We start from the raw sequence: 17,781 nt of genomic DNA on the forward strand, positions 1-17,781 counted from the left end.
TCATTTTCTCTGACCAAAGCCGCTTGCACGTATATATATTGTGGTCTCCTTTCTTTAATATATAAATTATGTGTATGGTGAAGTGACATGTACCGTGTAGGCCCCGTATTTAATGCCTCCGATTGCCTTTGAAGCATGGTCCCCTCGTGGCCTGTGACCCCTCCACGCCGGGTTGTTTCGTGGTATTTATGCATCTCCATCTGCCCTCTCCAAAAGGAAATGCACGCGCCCAGGGCTATGGGGACCTGCCACTCATGTGAATGCAGGCATCTGTGTGATCTGTCCTTCCTGTTGATTGGTCTGGCATTTCCGGTATTAAAATGATCAAATCAGTGGAGTTCTCGGAGTTTCGTGTTTTGCTGGGGGAGCCCCTCCCTGGGTGCCATCCCCACTCTGCAGGAAAGGCGGGTCCCAGGAGTCCCCTGTTGGTGGTGAACTTGGCCCCCTCCTACCCCTCTGGCCGTCACCACGTCTGTAAACTTTGTGCAGCCTGTTCTCCAACATCCGCCTAATGCCAAGCGAGATTCGTGGAAATGAAAGATGATCGTTCTTGGCAGGACTGGCCGACAAGCTTCTGCACGCCCCAACCCCCGGCTTAATGGGTAAGTTGGCAGGAAAGCTGAGTGCAGAGGTGAGGCATGGCCCAGGGGCATCGGCATGGTCACCAAGTGGGCAGGCCTGGTTTCTCCTCCCGCCTCCCCTGTCAGATCCCTGCAGCAGAAAACCCACCTTCATGAAGGTGCCTCAGCCATGCCACGTTTGTCTCTTGTGCCCAGAAGTCCAAGGCCACGTCACAGGCTTAGCAGATTCAAGGAGGCCCTGGTGGCTCCCCTCCCCGACCTCCAGCCTCAGAGCCAGCTTTCTGACTCTTCGAGGTCCCCACGACCGCTGGGGCCTGGAGCATCCAGAGGCCCCTGTCCTTCCTCTGAGAGGGAGGAGACATTCCAGAATCTCCCTGCAGCTGCACATCTCACTGGCTGAGACCATTGTCCCTGTCCGCACCCAGACCAGTGCCAGGCCAGACAGCTGTGACATGGCCACAGCTGGCTGAGGCCAGTCAGGATGAGCCCTTGGCTGAGGGGCCACCCAACTCCGCCAAAAGGCAGGAGCTCGTTAGAGAGACAGAATTGAGGTTCTGAGGACATCTGCAGTGTCACATGTGCCCACATGTGGCCACCACTCCCCTGTGCCTCAGTGGCTCCCTTTGTACAGGACAGCTCAAGGTCATGTGTGCGAGCGCCTGCGTGGAGCTTCCTCTCAGCAGCCTCCAGTGAGCAGCCTGTAGACTTCAATCATTTTAACACCTCTTAACAGGAAGGGCGGGGCCATCTGACAGCTGCCTTCTGAGTCCCTGGGTCTGTGAGACTATTTCTTGGTACAATTTCCCCTTTGCTTAAGGTGCTGAGCCTTATTGGCAACCAGGTAGGGTGCAGAGGGCACAGGGAGGGGACCTGGGGTAGATTCGGCTTGCTGCAAAGAGCAGGATGGTGCCTTTGGCCACTCTGCCAGGCCTGTTGAGTGAGGGGCTAAAATTTTACAAAACATAACTAGGACTGGCAAAGGTCAAATCAGAAGTGCTTGTTGTGGGGAGGACTAGTTACCATGGGAACAGTCTGGTGGATGTAAACAGGAAAGAGTGCTGTGTGGACCGGGAGAGGTGGTTGGATGGATGGATGGAGGATCATAAGGTTTCGGATAGAGTGATGCAATTATGGAAGCTGAAGGGTCCCAAGATCTGCAGTCAGCAGGCTGGAGCCCAGGGGAGTTGATGGTGTAGTTCCAGGTGCAAGTCTGAAGGCAGGGTCCAAGTGTCCAAGCTCAAGATTATTGGACCAAGGTCAAGTTCTCTTGCTCAGCTTCTTATTCTCTCCAGGCCTTCAATGGATTGGATAAGGCCCACCCTCATCAGGGAGGGCACTCTGCTTTGTTCAGTTACAGATTTCCATGTTAATCTTACCCAGAAACGCCCTCACTGACACACCCAGTGTAAAGCTAGACCAGAGTTCTGGCACCTGTAACAGTCAAGTCAGCAAATGAAATTGACCATCAAAGCTTCTTCTATCCAAATGTGGAAGACATGGATCTGGGGGTCTCAGTGGACCCTACCCCAGCAGGAGCTCATTGAAGTCAACATGGCTTCTCAGGGAGTCTACTGCAGCCTGGGAAAGGGGAAATTGCCACATGGTGGCCATAAACCAAGGAGCCCAGCTCATTTAGAGGGGGAAATAACCCACAATGAACCCCAAACTGTCATCCATAGTGACTCCCCGGCAGGAACCCTCCACGGGCTCTTGTCAGGGGGGGCTCTGCCAGGTGGCTTTCCACAGAGGACCTCCTCCCGTCCCTTCCTGGTGAGGGGCTGGCACCTTGTCCTCCTGCCTGTCTCCTGCAGGCCTCTCTCCTCTTTGTCCCTGGGACCCCCTTCTGTGCAGGCACCCTGAGTTGGTCCCATTCCCTTGGGAGGGCTGTGAGCCCCTCTCCGCAGGCGGGAAGCCTTGCACATGCCTGACTGCACATGCCTCAGGGCGCGGATCTAGGGCACTCACCACACATCTGCCCCAGACCCCTGTGGCCCTTCCCTGGAAACGAGATCTGCTTGTGACCCAGGAGGCTGCTCAAGGGTGCGACGTACCTATCTTCCCCCACCCTGGCTCATGCACCATCCTGTTGACAGCTGCCTTGGCCAGACACCCCCACCCCACCCCACGTGGAGACCCAGATGCAAGTCCTCACTTGGCAGTGAATGCGCCTGGACAAGGCCTCTGTCCTTGCCTGTGAGCTGTGTCTTGGAGCTGGGACGCTGAGCATGACCTTATATCCTGGCTATCAGAGGGAGGGGCTTGAGCACCTGGGGGAGGTGAGGACCCCAGGGGCAGGACCCAGTCCCGGGGCTCTGGGGCTCAGGACTGAGGGCTAGCAAGTGGGTCATTGGCCTGGCTCCACAGGCCCTGTGAGGCAGGCATGGGGCCCCCGGGCCAGCAGCAGGCATGGAGTGGGAAGAGCCAATTGGAGACCACACAAAACGGGGAGGGGACAACATGGGCAACCTTAATGGGCAGCCTCTCTCAATGACAGGTACCAGGGACAGATGCTCCAAGATACGTGGTCTGGGACCCCATCCTCAAAGCTGCTGGGTGGTGTGGGGGCAGGCAAATCACATCTGTGGGTGCAGACCATGAACATGCACCCAGGGTAGTAGGGGAGGCCAGGCGCACACAGGGGAGGTTCTGGGGACATCCCAGGAAGCATGGCTAAGGACATTACCCACTGCAGGGACAAACAGAGGAACAAAATCACACAGGCTAGAGAGGACCTGCCAGCTAGTCTTACAACATTTGGTGGGGGTGGGGGTGGGTAGGGAAAGGGGCTTGGTCAGGGGACAAGGTGGCTTAGAGCCCCTTTCTCAAAGTCCCTGGTATGTGGCAGGGCTGAGTTTGGAGCTCTGGGTCAGAACCATACTGCAGTTCCACAGCCCTCAGGCCACACGAGACCTCCTGTCATGGTAGGACTCTGCACACAGTAGGGCTTCCTCAATGTATGCTGGTGGCTGACTTGAACACACCTTAAACGCGAGGAGCTGTTGCCCTCTGGTGGCCATGATTGGGATGGGCTCAGGGGAGCCACTTCCTAAAGGCCTCCCCAGATCTCAGAGCCACTAGGCTCACCACGGGTAGAAACTTTCTGTCCCCTGTCCCATTTGATAGATGAGGGTCCTGAGGACCACAGGAGCACCTGACTTGCAGTGGACCACACAGCTGGGCTCCCCTTTTTTTTTTTTTAGGTACTGGAAACAAGCTAGAGCTACTGGAACACAAGTACCCAGTCAGACGTGAATTTTAGACAAAACAGCAAATAATTTTTTCAGTTTATGTGTGTCCCATACAACATATTATATGTTGATTTGCTAAAACTAGCCACCCAACTTGTCAAGGCACAGAGCTGAGCTTCACAGACCTGTGCAGGTCAGAAGCTGGCGGGGTCTGACCATGCCACAGGCCACCCCAGGGCAAGGCGTACCAGCCTCCTGGTGTAGTCACTCTCCTACCCAGAGATTCTGACCCTCGCCTTGGTCCTGGCTTCCTTTGCCTTCTCTCAGGCAGAAAAGAAGCAACTTGGCAGGGCCTGGCCTTCAGTACCCCTTTGGCCAGAGGCCAAGCACATCTGGTCATCAGCCCTCCCCTTCCTAAGGCCATCAGTGAGGGCAGATAAAATATTCCTACTCTAACAGAATTCCTCAGACGTTTTATTCAGTGCACTAAATTCTGGACTGTACCGCTCCTTCCTTATAAGAGTGGGCTCTGGCACGAGGTAGTGAAGGGGGAGACAGGGGAGGGACAGGCCTGTGGCTAGCTAGTGGGGGGGGGACCAGGTTCCACTAGATCTGCCTAGTGCTTGGCTCAGTCCAGGGTCAACCTCAGCAGAGTTGCAGGGCTACAGGCGCTCTGGCTGTCCTGTCCGCTGCCCCCAGCGGGGGGATGTCGCCACAAAGAGCAATCTGGTCATGGGGACGGTTCTTCAGGGACACAGGGACCTGCTTGTTCTCAGGTCCTTCCCTAACTCACTAGCTTACCCACAAGGGTCCCTTGGCCTCTCTGGGTACCATCCATCTGTAAGAGAGGGCACCCTCTCTTGAAGCCAAATGTACAAAGCTGGATGAGGCCCAGAGGACACAGCTCCTCACTCGTCCTCCCCTCTCCCCGGCACTGAGGCTACCTAGTGGTCGGCAGAGCTGGGTTTGGAAAGGATTGACTCACTTTAGGGAGCTGTTCTCCAGCTGGGCCCAGAGATGATGCAAGAAACCCCCAGACCCAGCCTGGGCGGAGGCCCTTGCCAATTAAAGGTATACGGCGAGGGTCAGAAAAACCCCAGTGGAGGGGCGGCCAGTCAGCCATCAAGAATAACTTCAGGGGACCTGGTAAGGGTGGAATCTCAGGAGGTGGTCACCATTGTGGAGGTTACCACGTGGGGTGAGAGGAGCACCTAACTACTGAGTGGTCAGCCCCACCCAGTCCAGAGCCAGGCTGCCACCCTAACACCACCTCCAGCTGTTTAGCAGCACGTGGGGGTGGGGAAAAGGCTGGCGGGAAGCTGGAGTCATGGACACGGTTTGAATGCCACCTTGCTAGTGTCAAGCCCCTCCTTCACCTATGAAGCCAATTTGCAACCTCTGTGACATCAGTAGCATATCATCCTGTCAAAAGGACAGTTTGGAGTTAGACCCTCTCTCCTCCCTAGGCTTTCAATTCTGCCAAGAAGCAATACACACAGTTTAGTGGGTTTTGATCTTTGGTTTTGCTTTTTACATGGGACAGTAGTAAGTGAATGTTCCTCACTCTGCTGTCACAATTAAGTCTAGCTTGGTGGCTGTTCCACGCCAGCACCTGCAGACCTGTCCAGCTCCTCAGCAGCACTGTGTCGGGGTCCACTGATAATTTTGGCACCCTCTTGTGTCGCTGGGGTTTTCAAACACTGTTACAACGCCACGATGAGGCGTCTTGTAAGAGCCATAGAAATTCTTAGAGTGCCAAGCCAAGGATAACGTGAATTACTAGTACTGAAACATTCCCTCAGAATTTTCGAGATGCGGCGTGTCAGCGTGCCTGTCCACACCGTGTGCTGAGAACTTGAGTTTTGCCAGTCTGACAGGTGAAAAAACATGCACTTCATACTCATATATTAAATGTTCATATATGAGCATGTTTTTCACGTTCAGAAAGTTGTCTTTTTTGGAGAACCAAGCTCCTGCCCTGTCCACTTTCCATTGGACTCTTCCTTTATGCATTTATTGGGAGTTTTTATTATAAAAATCAGCCCTTTCCATCATGTTGTCATTTTCCCCTTCTCTTACCTTTTGACTTCAAATGTTCCCAGCAGTTCTAGTTTGTTACATTTGAAACTTTCCTCTATCAATAATTTATTATGGGCAAGGCCATGAAACACCTATAATCCCAGAAAACTGGGAGGCGGCAACAGAAGGATCCTAAGACCCTTGTCTCACAAACACACATAAATGGCGAGGGATATAGCTCGTGGTAGAGCACCTCTGGATTCAACCCCCAGTACAAAAAAAAAGATGAAAATAATTTTGGCATGAGTTGGGAATACTTTTCCCAAATGATTACCCAGTTCCCCCAAAGAGTCTGAGGCCTGATAATGCCACTTTTTCTTTCTGCTACTGGGGATTGAACCCAGGGAACACTTTCCCACTGAGCTACATCCCCAGGGTCTTACGACCGGCTGAGGCAAGTCCTGAACTTGCAATCTTTCTGCCTCAGCCTCCTAAAATTGCTGGGATTACAGGTGTGCACCAAACACATTCAACATCAACCCCCCTTTTTAAGAATCTCCAAGTGATCCTACCACAGTTTATGGTTTGGATACAGGGGCTCCATTTCCCTGGCTCTCCTCCCATGGGAGCTGACTCCAGCACCCCCAGGAAGAAATGGTCACTAGTGGCCTTGGTGGAGCTACACTTGCTTCAAACCTCAGGTCTACGATGCCCAATATCTATACAAGAGCAGACAATACCATCTTCAACGGTTAACATTTAGGTTAGATAACTATAAATTTAGGGCCTCGTGGAAACAGTGCATGGTGTTTACACAGCTAGGCCATGGGATGGCTGCTCACAGCCTCTATTCCCGCTTGCCAAGCTCACTTGCCTATTCCCATGTTCAAGGGACAGGGGTCTGAGACACATGGGGCCAGTGGAAGAGGCTGTAGTATGAGGGGCAGGTTCATCTGGGGCTCCTATGCCCTCACTGTTCCTGCCAGTGGTGGACATTTCATCTGGCTGTGTGGAATTTAGTATGCTATTATTATTTTTTTAAATAATCCTCTCCCTTTTCTTATACACAAGCTCAGTACTGCCACAGTGATCTATAGGTCTAAATTTTTTAAAATGGAACTCCCAACTTTTGAAGATTTTAGGCTTGGTACCTAGCTCAAATCCCTTGAGAATGGTACCTTCCCACCAATTCCAGTTTTAGAAAGTAGTGCGTACCAGATCCTGAGCACCTGCCCTTGTGGCAAGCTCGGTTACCTTCATATACCTGAACCCTACTTCCAAGATTTAGCAGGCAGCGTAGACTAAGATATTTCTTCTGCCATCCCCAACTCCAGTCACAATCTATCTTCTCCATTGGCCAAGAAACTTTCCATCTTGGTGGACTAAAACCATTATACCCTGGGTCCAGGAAGGGAGACTGAGGGCTGGTGACAAACCAAGCCTTAGTTTAGCTGAGCAGGACACTTTGGGGAAGGTAGCTCTTGGAAAGCAGTAAGTCTCTCCCTCCCCTTACCTGGGTGAACACTGCACCAGCTGGAGGGCTTCCACATGGTAGTTAACAAGTGTGAAATCAAGGTGGAAAGGGGAACACCTATAGTTTCTGTAGGCAAGGATCGAATGTCCCTCCCTTGGGCATTGGCTACGATAGGGCAGGCAGGCATATTGTATCCCTCCAAAGGCTCTAGACACCCAAGTCCATCCACAGCCAGCTACAAACATTCAGGGTGGACAGATGTGCAGGGTCCAAAGGGTGTGGTCTTGGACCATCCATCCATTTCCCTCTACCTAGTACAGATTAGATCCATCATGAGAATCTGCAATACAGGATCCTCGAACCACCTGGAATGGACAGTGCACAAATACCAAGACCTGATTATTTCAAGATACTTTATTTTCAAAACAGGTCACAACATTAAGCTTTTGGCCCATTCTGCCACTGTACAAGCTACAAATGCTTGCTGGGCAGCTGAGGGGGCACTCTTTAGTAGCTTGTTTGAAAAGTGAATAAAAATCCATATAAAACAAATATTCAAATAGTTTCCATAGGAACACAGATAAGTGTGACCCCATCTTCTAGTCGTCCGTATTGCTGCATCTGTGCCAACCCTACTCTTACAAAGACATTTCAAAACTAGCAGTAATTAAGTTAAATGGTCCCCCCAGATCCCTTAACTTAAGCTAAATCTGTAGTGAACAGCTACAGAGCGGCATCTACACGTTGATACTAGTGGAGGTGCACGCTGCCGGGTGACGTTTCATGCTGCTTTCCTGAGCACAAGACACGGGCAGAGTGCCAATGTCCTGTTCCTCCACTTCAGGTGGGAAGCCATGGTTCTGGATTTGCTGCATGCACTGCCTGAGAGACAAAGAAGGAGCATATTCAAAACCCCAGTCACTTCTACCTGGGCAGGCACCCATGAGAATAACTCATCCATGACAGCATGTCCTTGGTCTCTTACACTATCAGGAAGTAATTCAATGTTTATTCTTGGTTATTTGTTGAAGTACTGGGATTTAAACCCAGGGCGCTGCACATGCCAGGGAAGCACTTTACCACTGACCTACATCCACAGCCTACCCTCTACCCCCACCTCCTGTACTGGAAATTGAACTCAGGGACACACTACCACTGAGTTACATAATCAACCCTTTGAATTTTGAGACAGGGTCTCACTAAGTTGCTAAAGGCTGGCCTCAAATTTGTGATCCTCTTGCCTTACCCCCTGAGGGGTATGAGCCACTGTGCCAGGGCAGAGAGCTTACCTCACATGCACAAGGCCCTAGTGGATTCAATCCCCAGCACCACACACACACACACACACACAAAAGCATTTCTTCAAAATTTTCTGAAAACCTGAATACACAGTGATAATGAAGAGATTTTCTTTTGTGGGGGCTTCTGCTAAGCACTGCACCAAGATGCCTTGTGCATGCTAGGCAAAGCTCTTACCACCAAGACACATGCTCAGCCCAGGTGCCTACTCTTGTTAAAACCATAAACATGCATGATTTCTACTCACCATGTAGGTCCTGACATCACATAATAGATAGTTGGCCTCTGGAATCCATTGAAAGTAGAAGCAGCAGCAACAGTGTATGCACCCATGTTTTCAAAAAGCATCCAATCACCCACATGCATTTCGGGAAGGTCATAGCGCTCGACAATCCGATCAAGGCCATCACAGGTCGGTCCCCATATGCTGGATGAATAATACTTCTCATCTGGTTTAGGTCTCTGTGATAAAAAAATTATTGCTTAATCATACTCGTTTATCAAATATCCTCACTGCTTTAGACAGCATGTTCACAAATTACCTTCTGCAGCAGGGGCTTTACATGTGCATGATCATAAAGGATGCAATTAAATGATCCATATACTCCGTCATTCACATAATACATAAAGGTCTGTTCACTTGCCTCATCTTCATCTAGAAAAACAGATTAGCCTTAATTACTATTTTTTCTACCAATTTTCAGTTTTATGTGCAACAATTCACCCTGACCATCATACATACCATCAGAGCCTGTCTGTTCCTTTAATACGAGTTTTTTGGCAATGATATTAACTGCAAGCGTGAAAGCTGAAGCAACATAATATCTTCCTGGTTCAGCTATGATTCTCACTCCAGAGTCTGATGGAAAGTATTTGTCCAGTGCTGGATTGATCACACTGGTGATCTAAAAGAGTGACACAGAGCAGCCATTTATTATGAAGAGTTCACATGGAGGAGAAAGATCACAGTGCCTTGTGAGTAACAGTAACAGGACATGACAAGAGCAGGCACCAGCAGAAGCAAAAAATTAAAAAAAAAAAACAAAACATCTCCCTGGAAACCAGTCTGTGTATCCCTGTTATTTCACTTGGGTGATTCCCCTCTGAGTACCATCTCTGCCCTTTTAAGATGTCAGGGGCCAAGCAAGTGACCCATACCTGTAACTCCAGTAACCTGGGAGGCTAAAGCAGGAAGATCACCAAGTTCAAGGACAGCCTGGCAACACAGCAAGGCCCAGTCTCAAAAGGACTAGGGATGTGGGTTGTGGCTCAGTGGTAAAGTGCTCGCCTAGCAGGTGCGAGGCCCTGGGTTCAATCCTCAGCATTACATATAAATAAATAAAATAAAGGTACGTATTGTATCCAACTACAACTAAAAAACAAATATTTAAAAACAAAACAAACAAAAAGACTACGGATATAGCTCAGTGGTATGACACTAGCTGAGTAGGCACAATCTGAGTTAGATGGCCCCACCAAAAAGTTATGGATATGACTTTATCAAATAGTATGCATGCCACAAGGTCAAAACCTTTCCATTCTGCCTTCACTCACCTCTACAAATAACAATGCATATTTACTTTAGCAACTCAAGCGTCACATTACAGCTTGGCTTCCTAAAGGACTATAAATATTTAGATTGTTATGGGAAGTGCCAAGTCTAGCAAGGCACACCTAGGTTGCTTGCCCGCCTTCTCTGCCACTATCTGCACAGCAGCACTTCTGCTCCTCTTCTGCCATAATGGCGACTGGACCCAGGGCACTCTACTCCTGAGGTCTACCCCCAGTCTTCTTTTACTTGAAAAAAAAACAACTTGCCACAGTAGCATCCCCCCAACCCCCACCCCAGTATTGGGGAATGAACCCAAGGACATTATCACTGAGCTACATCCTCAGTTTTTTGAGACAGGGTCTTGCTAAATTGCAGAGACTGGCCTCAAACTTGTAATCTTCCTGCCCCAGCCTCCTAAATCACTGAGCTTCCAGGCATACGCCACTACAGCATTTGTTAATGTAGTAATCAATAACAACCCAAAAATTCTGGGAAAGCTTAGTTTAGAAAATGGTAATTAGTATAATTTTAAAGAACACAAGTCACTCAAAATATTAACACTAAAGATATTGATTTTCATGCTTGTTTAGCCCCTTTGGTACTAGTTAAAATATTTAGGCTTTGAGGGCTGGGGTTGTTGCTCAGTGGCAGAGCGCCCACCTCCCATGTGTGAGGTGCTGGGTTCAATCCTCAGCACCACATAAGAATAAAGATATTGTGTCCATCTACAACTAAAATTTTTTAGGCTTTGAATAAAATTAATTTAGGCTTTGAATCATTTTAAGAAAGCGCTTGCTAAAAAACAACTACTGTGTAATCTGTCAGAAATTACCTCCTCAAACTTAAGCTTCACATCCTCAGATCCAGGGAAGCCACCACCAATATCCAGCAGACACATGCTGAAACCAGCCTCAGCCTAGAGCCAAGAAGATTCAAGAGGTCACACAACCAGATCTGCTGACACACCTGCCCACACTTCACTAAGACTCTGTACTCACTCCCATGTCAAAGACACATCGGGCGTCAGAGATGGCCTGCACGAAGGTCTCAGGATCAGTGCAGCCACTCCCCACGTGAAAGCTGTGAATAAAAGGACACGAGATGCTCTTTCTATTTCTCAAAACAGTAGGTAAAAGCCTGTAAAACTGACACTACTTAAACATTTCAGCTGCTGACACCAAGATCTTACCTGACACCAATGACATCAATATTTAATTCTTTAGCTCGTTCCAAAAGAAGTCTGCTGGTTTTGAGTGTGGCACCGAATTTAACACTGAGACGACAGACTGCTTTGGAATCATCAGTAGCAATCCGCAAAACCAACCTAGAACAAGGAAAGCATATCAAATATCATGACAGATCACTAAGAGCTATGGTCAAATTACACAAAACCCGCCCTAAATATCAGCTGTTACTTCGTGGTTGGTTGTATCTAACATAGTTATACTCATCACCTGAGGGTTCAATCTATTTTCTACTCCAGCATAAAAACAGAATAATTGAAAATTTAAGTTCGCATGACATGAACCTATAATGCCTACCCTTCTCAAATGCCTCAATGGAGGGTAACTCACTTTGCCTTTGGATGTGCTCTGGCAACCTTCATCAACTCAACTTCACTGTCAAAAGTCATCATTTGGACTCCAATACTGGCAGCATATTTAATTTGAGACACCTGTTTACAAGGATTTGCATAGATAATCTTCTCCGGAGGCACTCCGAGACTCTGCACCAACTGTATTTCAGTCTGAAACAAAAGACTGGTGTCATGCTATACATACACAGCTAATAAGTACAAAAAACAAAAGCATGCAAAGGTGTCCTATGAGTACCCTTGTTAGCATTTAATGCCCAAGAAAAACTCTGGCCTGCAGGATCATTTTATAGAAATATCTGGGAACCCTGCTACCTTTGCTTACCTTGCTAGCACAGTCAAATCCTGTCCCAATGGCAGCTAAGGTCTTCACTATGGCTCTGCTATCATTGCACTTGACTGCATAAAAGGGGGTAACACGAGGAAGAGCTTTTAACCATCTTAGATGTTTCTTTAGGATGTCTCCAAGGTCTGCGACATAAAAAGCATCCTTATCGTCCTGAAATGAAGTGGATACAGGAACTCATTAGCCGCCTTGCAATATTATAATTAACATGCAGCCTCCCTTCTTTCCATACATTGGATGAATTCTACTCATATCGTCACTGACAGGCTACCACCATTGTCACAATCCACAGTTAATTAAAATTCTGAATCCCCAACAAGACACGTATGCTGCTGCCATGGGGGAGGGGGGCTTCCATACTTACAGAAGAAGATACTTCATTAATTTTTTGGTCCAAAATGTCCTTGGCAGTAAAGCCTTCATCAAGGAAGTGGCAGTCAAACTCTTCATTACTAAAGTTGTTCATGGCTCCTGGATATGCCTCAGAAATGCAACAAGCTGCAAACAGGGTGAAAAAATTAACTCAGAAGCCACAGCAATACAATCTTAAGATGAATCTGTAACAAAATTACAAGTTGAATACTTACATGGAAACTAAGAGATGAAATTTAAAGAAATTATTTCCAGCTTCTCTCAAAGGTAATTCTCCAGGAATTCCAAACCCCGTGTCCTCGGTCCAGCAGTGGAAATATTCTGAAACAGAAACACATGAGAATTTCTGTCTACCTTAGAATCTCATCAAGTTGATGGACCAGGCATTATGACAGCATATGAGACACAGAATCAAGCACCCAGTTTAAGTAGACCACTCAATGATGTGTGAACCTCTCTTTTTCCTAGGTGTGACACGATCCCATAAACCTCTGCAGTATCTAAAAACCACCAGATTCAAAACTAAGTTTTTTAAAGCAGCACACTAAAATTCCACATATAATAATGGCACATCTCAGAAGAAGCATTTCAAACATTTGTGCCAAAAAACAACTGTAGAACGCAGGTTTCAGAGGCTTGTCTGTACTTAGATTACTGATACAGATACAAGCTTTATGTCAGTTTTCTTATTTCAGAGCTGTTTAAACTCTTTAGAAACTTAAAAGAACATTATAGCAACTATATGCAGTCTGAAAAATCCTCCCATTTCCTACCTCCACAAAGTTTTTCTTTGGTATTGGTACTAGGCATTGAACCCGGTGGTGCTTTACCACTGATCTGCATCTCCAGCAGAGTTATTTTCATTTTGAGACAGGGTCTGGCTAAATTATCACACTGGGCTCAAACTTGGAGACCCTCCTGTCCTAGCCATCATGAGTCACTGGGATTAAAGAATGTGCCACCTCACCCAGCTTGACCAAGTCGATGTACAATAATTTCAGTAACCAGGAATATCCAGAGTGGTCAATTTAAAAGTACTCATAAATTTTACAAGAATTTCATGAATGAATTTTCATGCCACATTAGCTGAAAAAAAATCTTTTTTAATATTTCAAATCAGTATAAGATATAGTTGCAATTATGTAAAAAACAAAAAACAAACAAAAAAAAAACCAAAACAATAGTCTTGAACCAGTGACGGCTACCAAAATAGCAATTCTAGAAACTCCAACTGTCTTCATAGACCCTCTAATGTTCGCTTAGCTATGAATGATAACCATTTGGGAGTAGTTTCTGGCTAACTATTAATTTACAAAAAAGCAATAACATCAGGTTAGTAATAAAAGCCACTGTCCTTGGGCATCACAGAATATGATGTTAGCAAATGTGTTTTCTTTAAATTACTGAACCTTTAAAATTTTCTGCCAAGTAGGGCTTTCTTTTCTCTACTGTGCAACCCTCTTCAGTGCCAGCAGCCTATAGGCAGAGGCCAGGCAATGGTTCGGGGCTACAGTTTGCTCTGGCATGGGACACTATGAGAGACCCAGGGGGACGGGCCTGCCATAAATCCAAACCCATGCATGGTGGAACTTGTTTTAAAACCTCAATTTAACAGGAACTTCTTGGCACTGTCAGCCTCCTAAGTTGCCTAAATAACCCCTAGGGGGAAAGCAAGAGACTAACGCCAGCAAACTCATTTTGCCTGTATATATAACGTTTTCAATTGACTAAATGGGCTCAAGCAATGACTTCTGAAGCAAGGCTCAAGCTTAAACTTGGAAAGCTTTATTTCTTTGAAGTACAACAGTAGTATCTTGCTTTCTTGCATCTTTTAAAGATTGAATAATTTATCCGAAAATTTTTACTTAATAACACCTTTTGGCATCTGCATAGCTAGGTCATTTTAAACGATGGCATTGGAGTAATGCTGGAAGAGACGTACTAATAGCAGACAAACTTTTTTAGGTTTGAATAAAGGAAGCCAACACATTCTTACACCTTCCCCAGACAGTCCTGCAAGGCTCTGCTCTCTACTTTAAATTATTTAGGAATCTAACAACACAATCAGCCTTTTCTGGAAACCGATCCGCCCGAGCCAGGCTCCTTAAATACCAAGTCATTCAAAGAGTCCTTAAATTAGCCATCCGCAGTCATGGCCCGCCGGGTAGTTACCGGTTACGCCCGGGCAGCTCCCGCGGGTCCACGACAGTGTCACCTGCTCTGTACACTCAGCAGAAACACAAGCTCTGAAGAGAGGAGGAGGAAGAGGAGGAACCCGCAGGGCGGCCGGGCCCGCGAGCCCTGCACCTGCCGCGGGCCGCCCAGAGAGCCCGGGGCCCAGGGTCTTCCGAGGCTTCCGGCCGGCGCCGCTCGGGGCCCGTGGGGGCCGCAGGGACCCCTCGGGCCGGCAGCGCGCGGACACCTGGGCCCGGGACGGGTCTAGCCAAGGTCACGGCCCGCGGCCGGCTCCGCCACCACGTGTCCCCGGCAGGCTGCGCGGGCCGCCGGACACGTGGCCGCGCCTCCCTCCCGCCGCCGGCTCACCTCAGAGCGCCCGGACGCCCCGGGCCGGTCCCATGGAGATGCCGCCGCCCGAGCTGCGCCGCGCCGGAGCCGGAGGAGCGCTCGGCCGCCCCCGCCGCGCCCGTCAGCCGCCTCGCTCCCGCCCGCCCGAGACGCCGGCCCGAGGTGGCGCCGAGCTGCTGGCTGAGGGCGGCCGGCCGCGGCGGCTGCAGGGACTGACAAAGCCGACTGCGCGCCGCGCCGTTACTTATACTGCGCGCGTCGTCATGGAGACGCACCAGCTCAAACCAGCCGCGATCGGTTCCGGCCGGGAGGCCTCCGGGGGAGGGGCGGGGGCTAAGCGACCGCCAACCCGGGCCCGGGCGCCGGGGGCGGGGGGCGCGGAGGGCTAAACGTCAGCGCCTCCGAGTGCCGCCCGCCCCGCGCGTGCTGGCCCTCCCGCGCCCGCAGCCTGGCGCTCCGCCCGCCCGCGCTCCGCCCCGCCCGGCCTCGCACCCCGCCCCGCCGGGCCTCGCGCCCCGCCTGGCCCTGCGGCAGGCTCGCGCACGCGCGCCACGCCGCAGGCCCTTCCGGCCTGGGCACGGAGCCGGCACGCGCACGCGCACCACGCGCAGGCTTGTGCCCTGCGGCCGCCTGGGCGCCGAGGCGCCGCTGAATTGAGAGGTTGATCGTCCCTGAATTTCAGCATCTGCGCATGCAAAACAGTTTTTCCACTTTCGTTTAATGTCTCGTGTGCTAAGGCAGAAAGGGAATTGCGGACTCAAGCTAAGATCGAGTGCACCGGCCGGCTCACGGGCCACGTAGACCCAGCCCTGGGGTTGCCGGGCTCAGCTGCGCGGCACTTACACGCCTGTGGCAGGGACCTAGCGGTGATTCTGGTGCAGTTCCCCCTCTCACCGGTGAGGAGCCATGAGGGGCGTGCCGAGGGTACCAGATTGTTAGCGGTACCCAGGTGCTGGTGGGTTACCCTGCCGATAGAACATGGAGGTGCCCTACCAGATGGCATGCAGCAGTGGCATGCAAAGGTGCATGCTCTACTTCTTAAGCAAAAGAAGGAAGTCAGGGGTAAAGCAGGAGGTTGGGGGGTCCTGAGCCACCAAGTGGTCCAATGCCTCACCCTATTGGATGGACCTCATAAATAACTAGAATCTTTTAGGGGCACCTCCAGCGGGCCTGCTTTGAGAAAGTCCCAACACCGAAAATGTCTATGCAGTCTTACACATAGGCAGAAGCCACTTCTGCCACGTAGAAAATTGAGAGTCCCAAAACATGCCTGGAAACTGCCTCACATCCCTAACCACTCTCATCTGCCGCCCCAGGCAGAGACTGATCTTGATGGAATTTGGAGCAATTATGTTCTTTTTTACCATTCATTCCCTTGAAGACAAAAATCCAGCCCACAGGAGAAGTCCCTCCCTGGGGCGTGGGTTAGGAGATAGAGAAGTGAAAAATGTGGCCAGGTCGTTTTTTTCAGGATTTTTCTGCAGGAGGACCCTAGAGGAGCTCAGGGCTCCAGCCCAGCTCTGCATCCAACTTGCTGTGTGGTCTTAAATAAGTCATCTCCCTTCTCTGGGCCTCAGATAGCCCAAGGGTCTTTACAGAAGAAAAATTTTATAAGGTTTTTAAAAGCCTCCTTGGTACCCAGGGACCAGCCTGGGGCACAGTCAGTCAATACTTGTTTAATGAATGAAGGAATGAATGATCCACTCCTTCCCGGAGCAGACAGCTCCCCGGGAAATAAGAACAGGGAAAACAGCTGGAAGCAGGAGGCTTTGTATGTAAAAGATAAGATGGGCACTATACTCTTTTCTCTTGGGCACCCTCATCAAACTTAATTTTACATAGTCCTTAAGCAGACACCGGGTCCCAAGTCCTGTAGATCTGAAGGTGTGAGAGAGGATGTCTCCCTCTCTGTGAAGAAACATTTGTTCTAGGGACACAGTTTTCTTGGCACTGGGAAGGTCTCCTGCAGTGCAGGGATTCCTGTCTGCACTCCCTTTAGCCAATCATTCCAACTCTGCATGTGGACTCCTCCCAGAGGAAGGCACTGGGCATCTCCAATGTGGAATCCCTTCGGCAGCCTGGCACGGAAGGAAGGGCTGGATGGCAAGATGGAGAGTCTACTTTAGATTTGGAAGCACTGATTGGACCATAGAGGCTCTCAGTCAGGGAACCAGGTGGCCTGTCTGTCCACTGCACACGTCAGCCACCCCGGCTTATTACCCAACCCTGCCAAGCCACTCAGACCTTGGAACTCCTGCCGGCATGCTGCAGTGTCCCCTGGGGAGGAAAGGCTTTGCTGATTTCCGGTCTGACCCAAGTGGGGAACAGAAGCAAGGGAAGGAGCCCAAGGGCTTCCTGGGTGCAGGCCCCACCAGCTGCAAGCAGGCTGTGGCTTGGAGAGGCCCTGCAGATCCAGAGGCAACAGCACTGAGTCATGGATTTGAGTAGATCAATCAGTGGTAACTAAACCTGGCCTTAGTCAAAATGCACGACTTTCTTGTCTTTCAATGTACATCCAGTGGGTTTCACCCTCTTCCTTCCTATTCTCCAGAGAAAAACAAGGGCTGGGGCTATAGCACAGAGGAAGAACATTTATCTAATGTGTGAGGCCTTGAGTTTCATCCCCAGCACTGCCGGGGGGGGGGGGGGGGGGGGGGTGCGGCAGCAACAGGTCCTTATAAAATGGGTGAAACCAAATGCCTAGGTCGCCCCTTATACGGACATGAAATCTTTGTACTTGGTGCAAGGGAAGCAGAAAAGGAAATGAATGAAAGCATCAAGAACCACATTGGATCTATGTAAATTTTAAAGTATTTACAATAAACACTCT

The 17,781-nt window shown here is 49.6% G+C and overlaps 1 protein-coding gene and 1 non-coding gene across 3 annotated transcripts; both read right to left on the bottom strand.

Annotated features, from left to right (window-relative positions):
• Positions 1-7,672: 7,672 nt before the first annotated feature.
• On the bottom strand, positions 7,673-15,357 carry Odc1 (ornithine decarboxylase 1). 2 transcript variants are annotated; one of them, XM_076832560.2, is made up of 12 exons: positions 14,970-15,357; positions 12,641-12,746; positions 12,418-12,551; positions 12,033-12,206; positions 11,688-11,860; positions 11,303-11,437; positions 11,112-11,193; positions 10,946-11,029; positions 9,304-9,466; positions 9,104-9,216; positions 8,809-9,023; positions 7,673-8,144 (listed from the first exon to the last, which is right to left on the bottom strand). In XM_076832560.2, the coding sequence occupies exons 3-12, from the start codon at positions 12,517-12,519 to the stop codon at positions 8,000-8,002; spliced, it is 1,386 nt and encodes a 461-aa protein (XP_076688675.1). In that variant the 5' UTR covers positions 12,520-12,551; positions 12,641-12,746; positions 14,970-15,357; the 3' UTR covers positions 7,673-7,999. The 2 variants fall into 2 exon arrangements, with proteins under 2 accessions (XP_076688675.1, XP_076688676.1); XM_076832561.2 differs by lacking the exon at positions 14,970-15,357 and adding an exon at positions 14,598-14,878.
• On the bottom strand, positions 13,872-14,005 carry LOC143380829 (small nucleolar RNA SNORA42/SNORA80 family). Its single transcript, XR_013088704.1, has one exon. It is a non-coding gene; the product is annotated as a small nucleolar RNA SNORA42/SNORA80 family (small nucleolar RNA).
• Positions 15,358-17,781: the final 2,424 nt, after the last annotated feature.

This window comes from Callospermophilus lateralis, chromosome 14 (genome assembly GCF_048772815.1).
Source record: "Callospermophilus lateralis isolate mCalLat2 chromosome 14, mCalLat2.hap1, whole genome shotgun sequence".
NCBI lineage: Eukaryota > Metazoa > Chordata > Mammalia > Rodentia > Sciuridae > Callospermophilus > Callospermophilus lateralis.

Excerpts from the sequence above, each read along its gene's own strand:
- Odc1 (XM_076832560.2), bottom strand. The coding sequence starts at position 12,519 with ATGAACAACTTTAGTAATGAAGAGTTTGACTGCCACTTCCTTGATGAA. Across the intron at positions 9,467-10,945 it reads TGAAGCTTAAGTTTGAGGAG|ATCACCAGTGTGATCAATCC; the intron begins GTAATTTCTGAC and ends TCACTCTTTTAG. Across the intron at positions 8,145-8,808 it reads GTGATGTCAGGACCTACATG|GCAGTGCATGCAGCAAATCC; the intron begins GTGAGTAGAAAT and ends TTTGTCTCTCAG.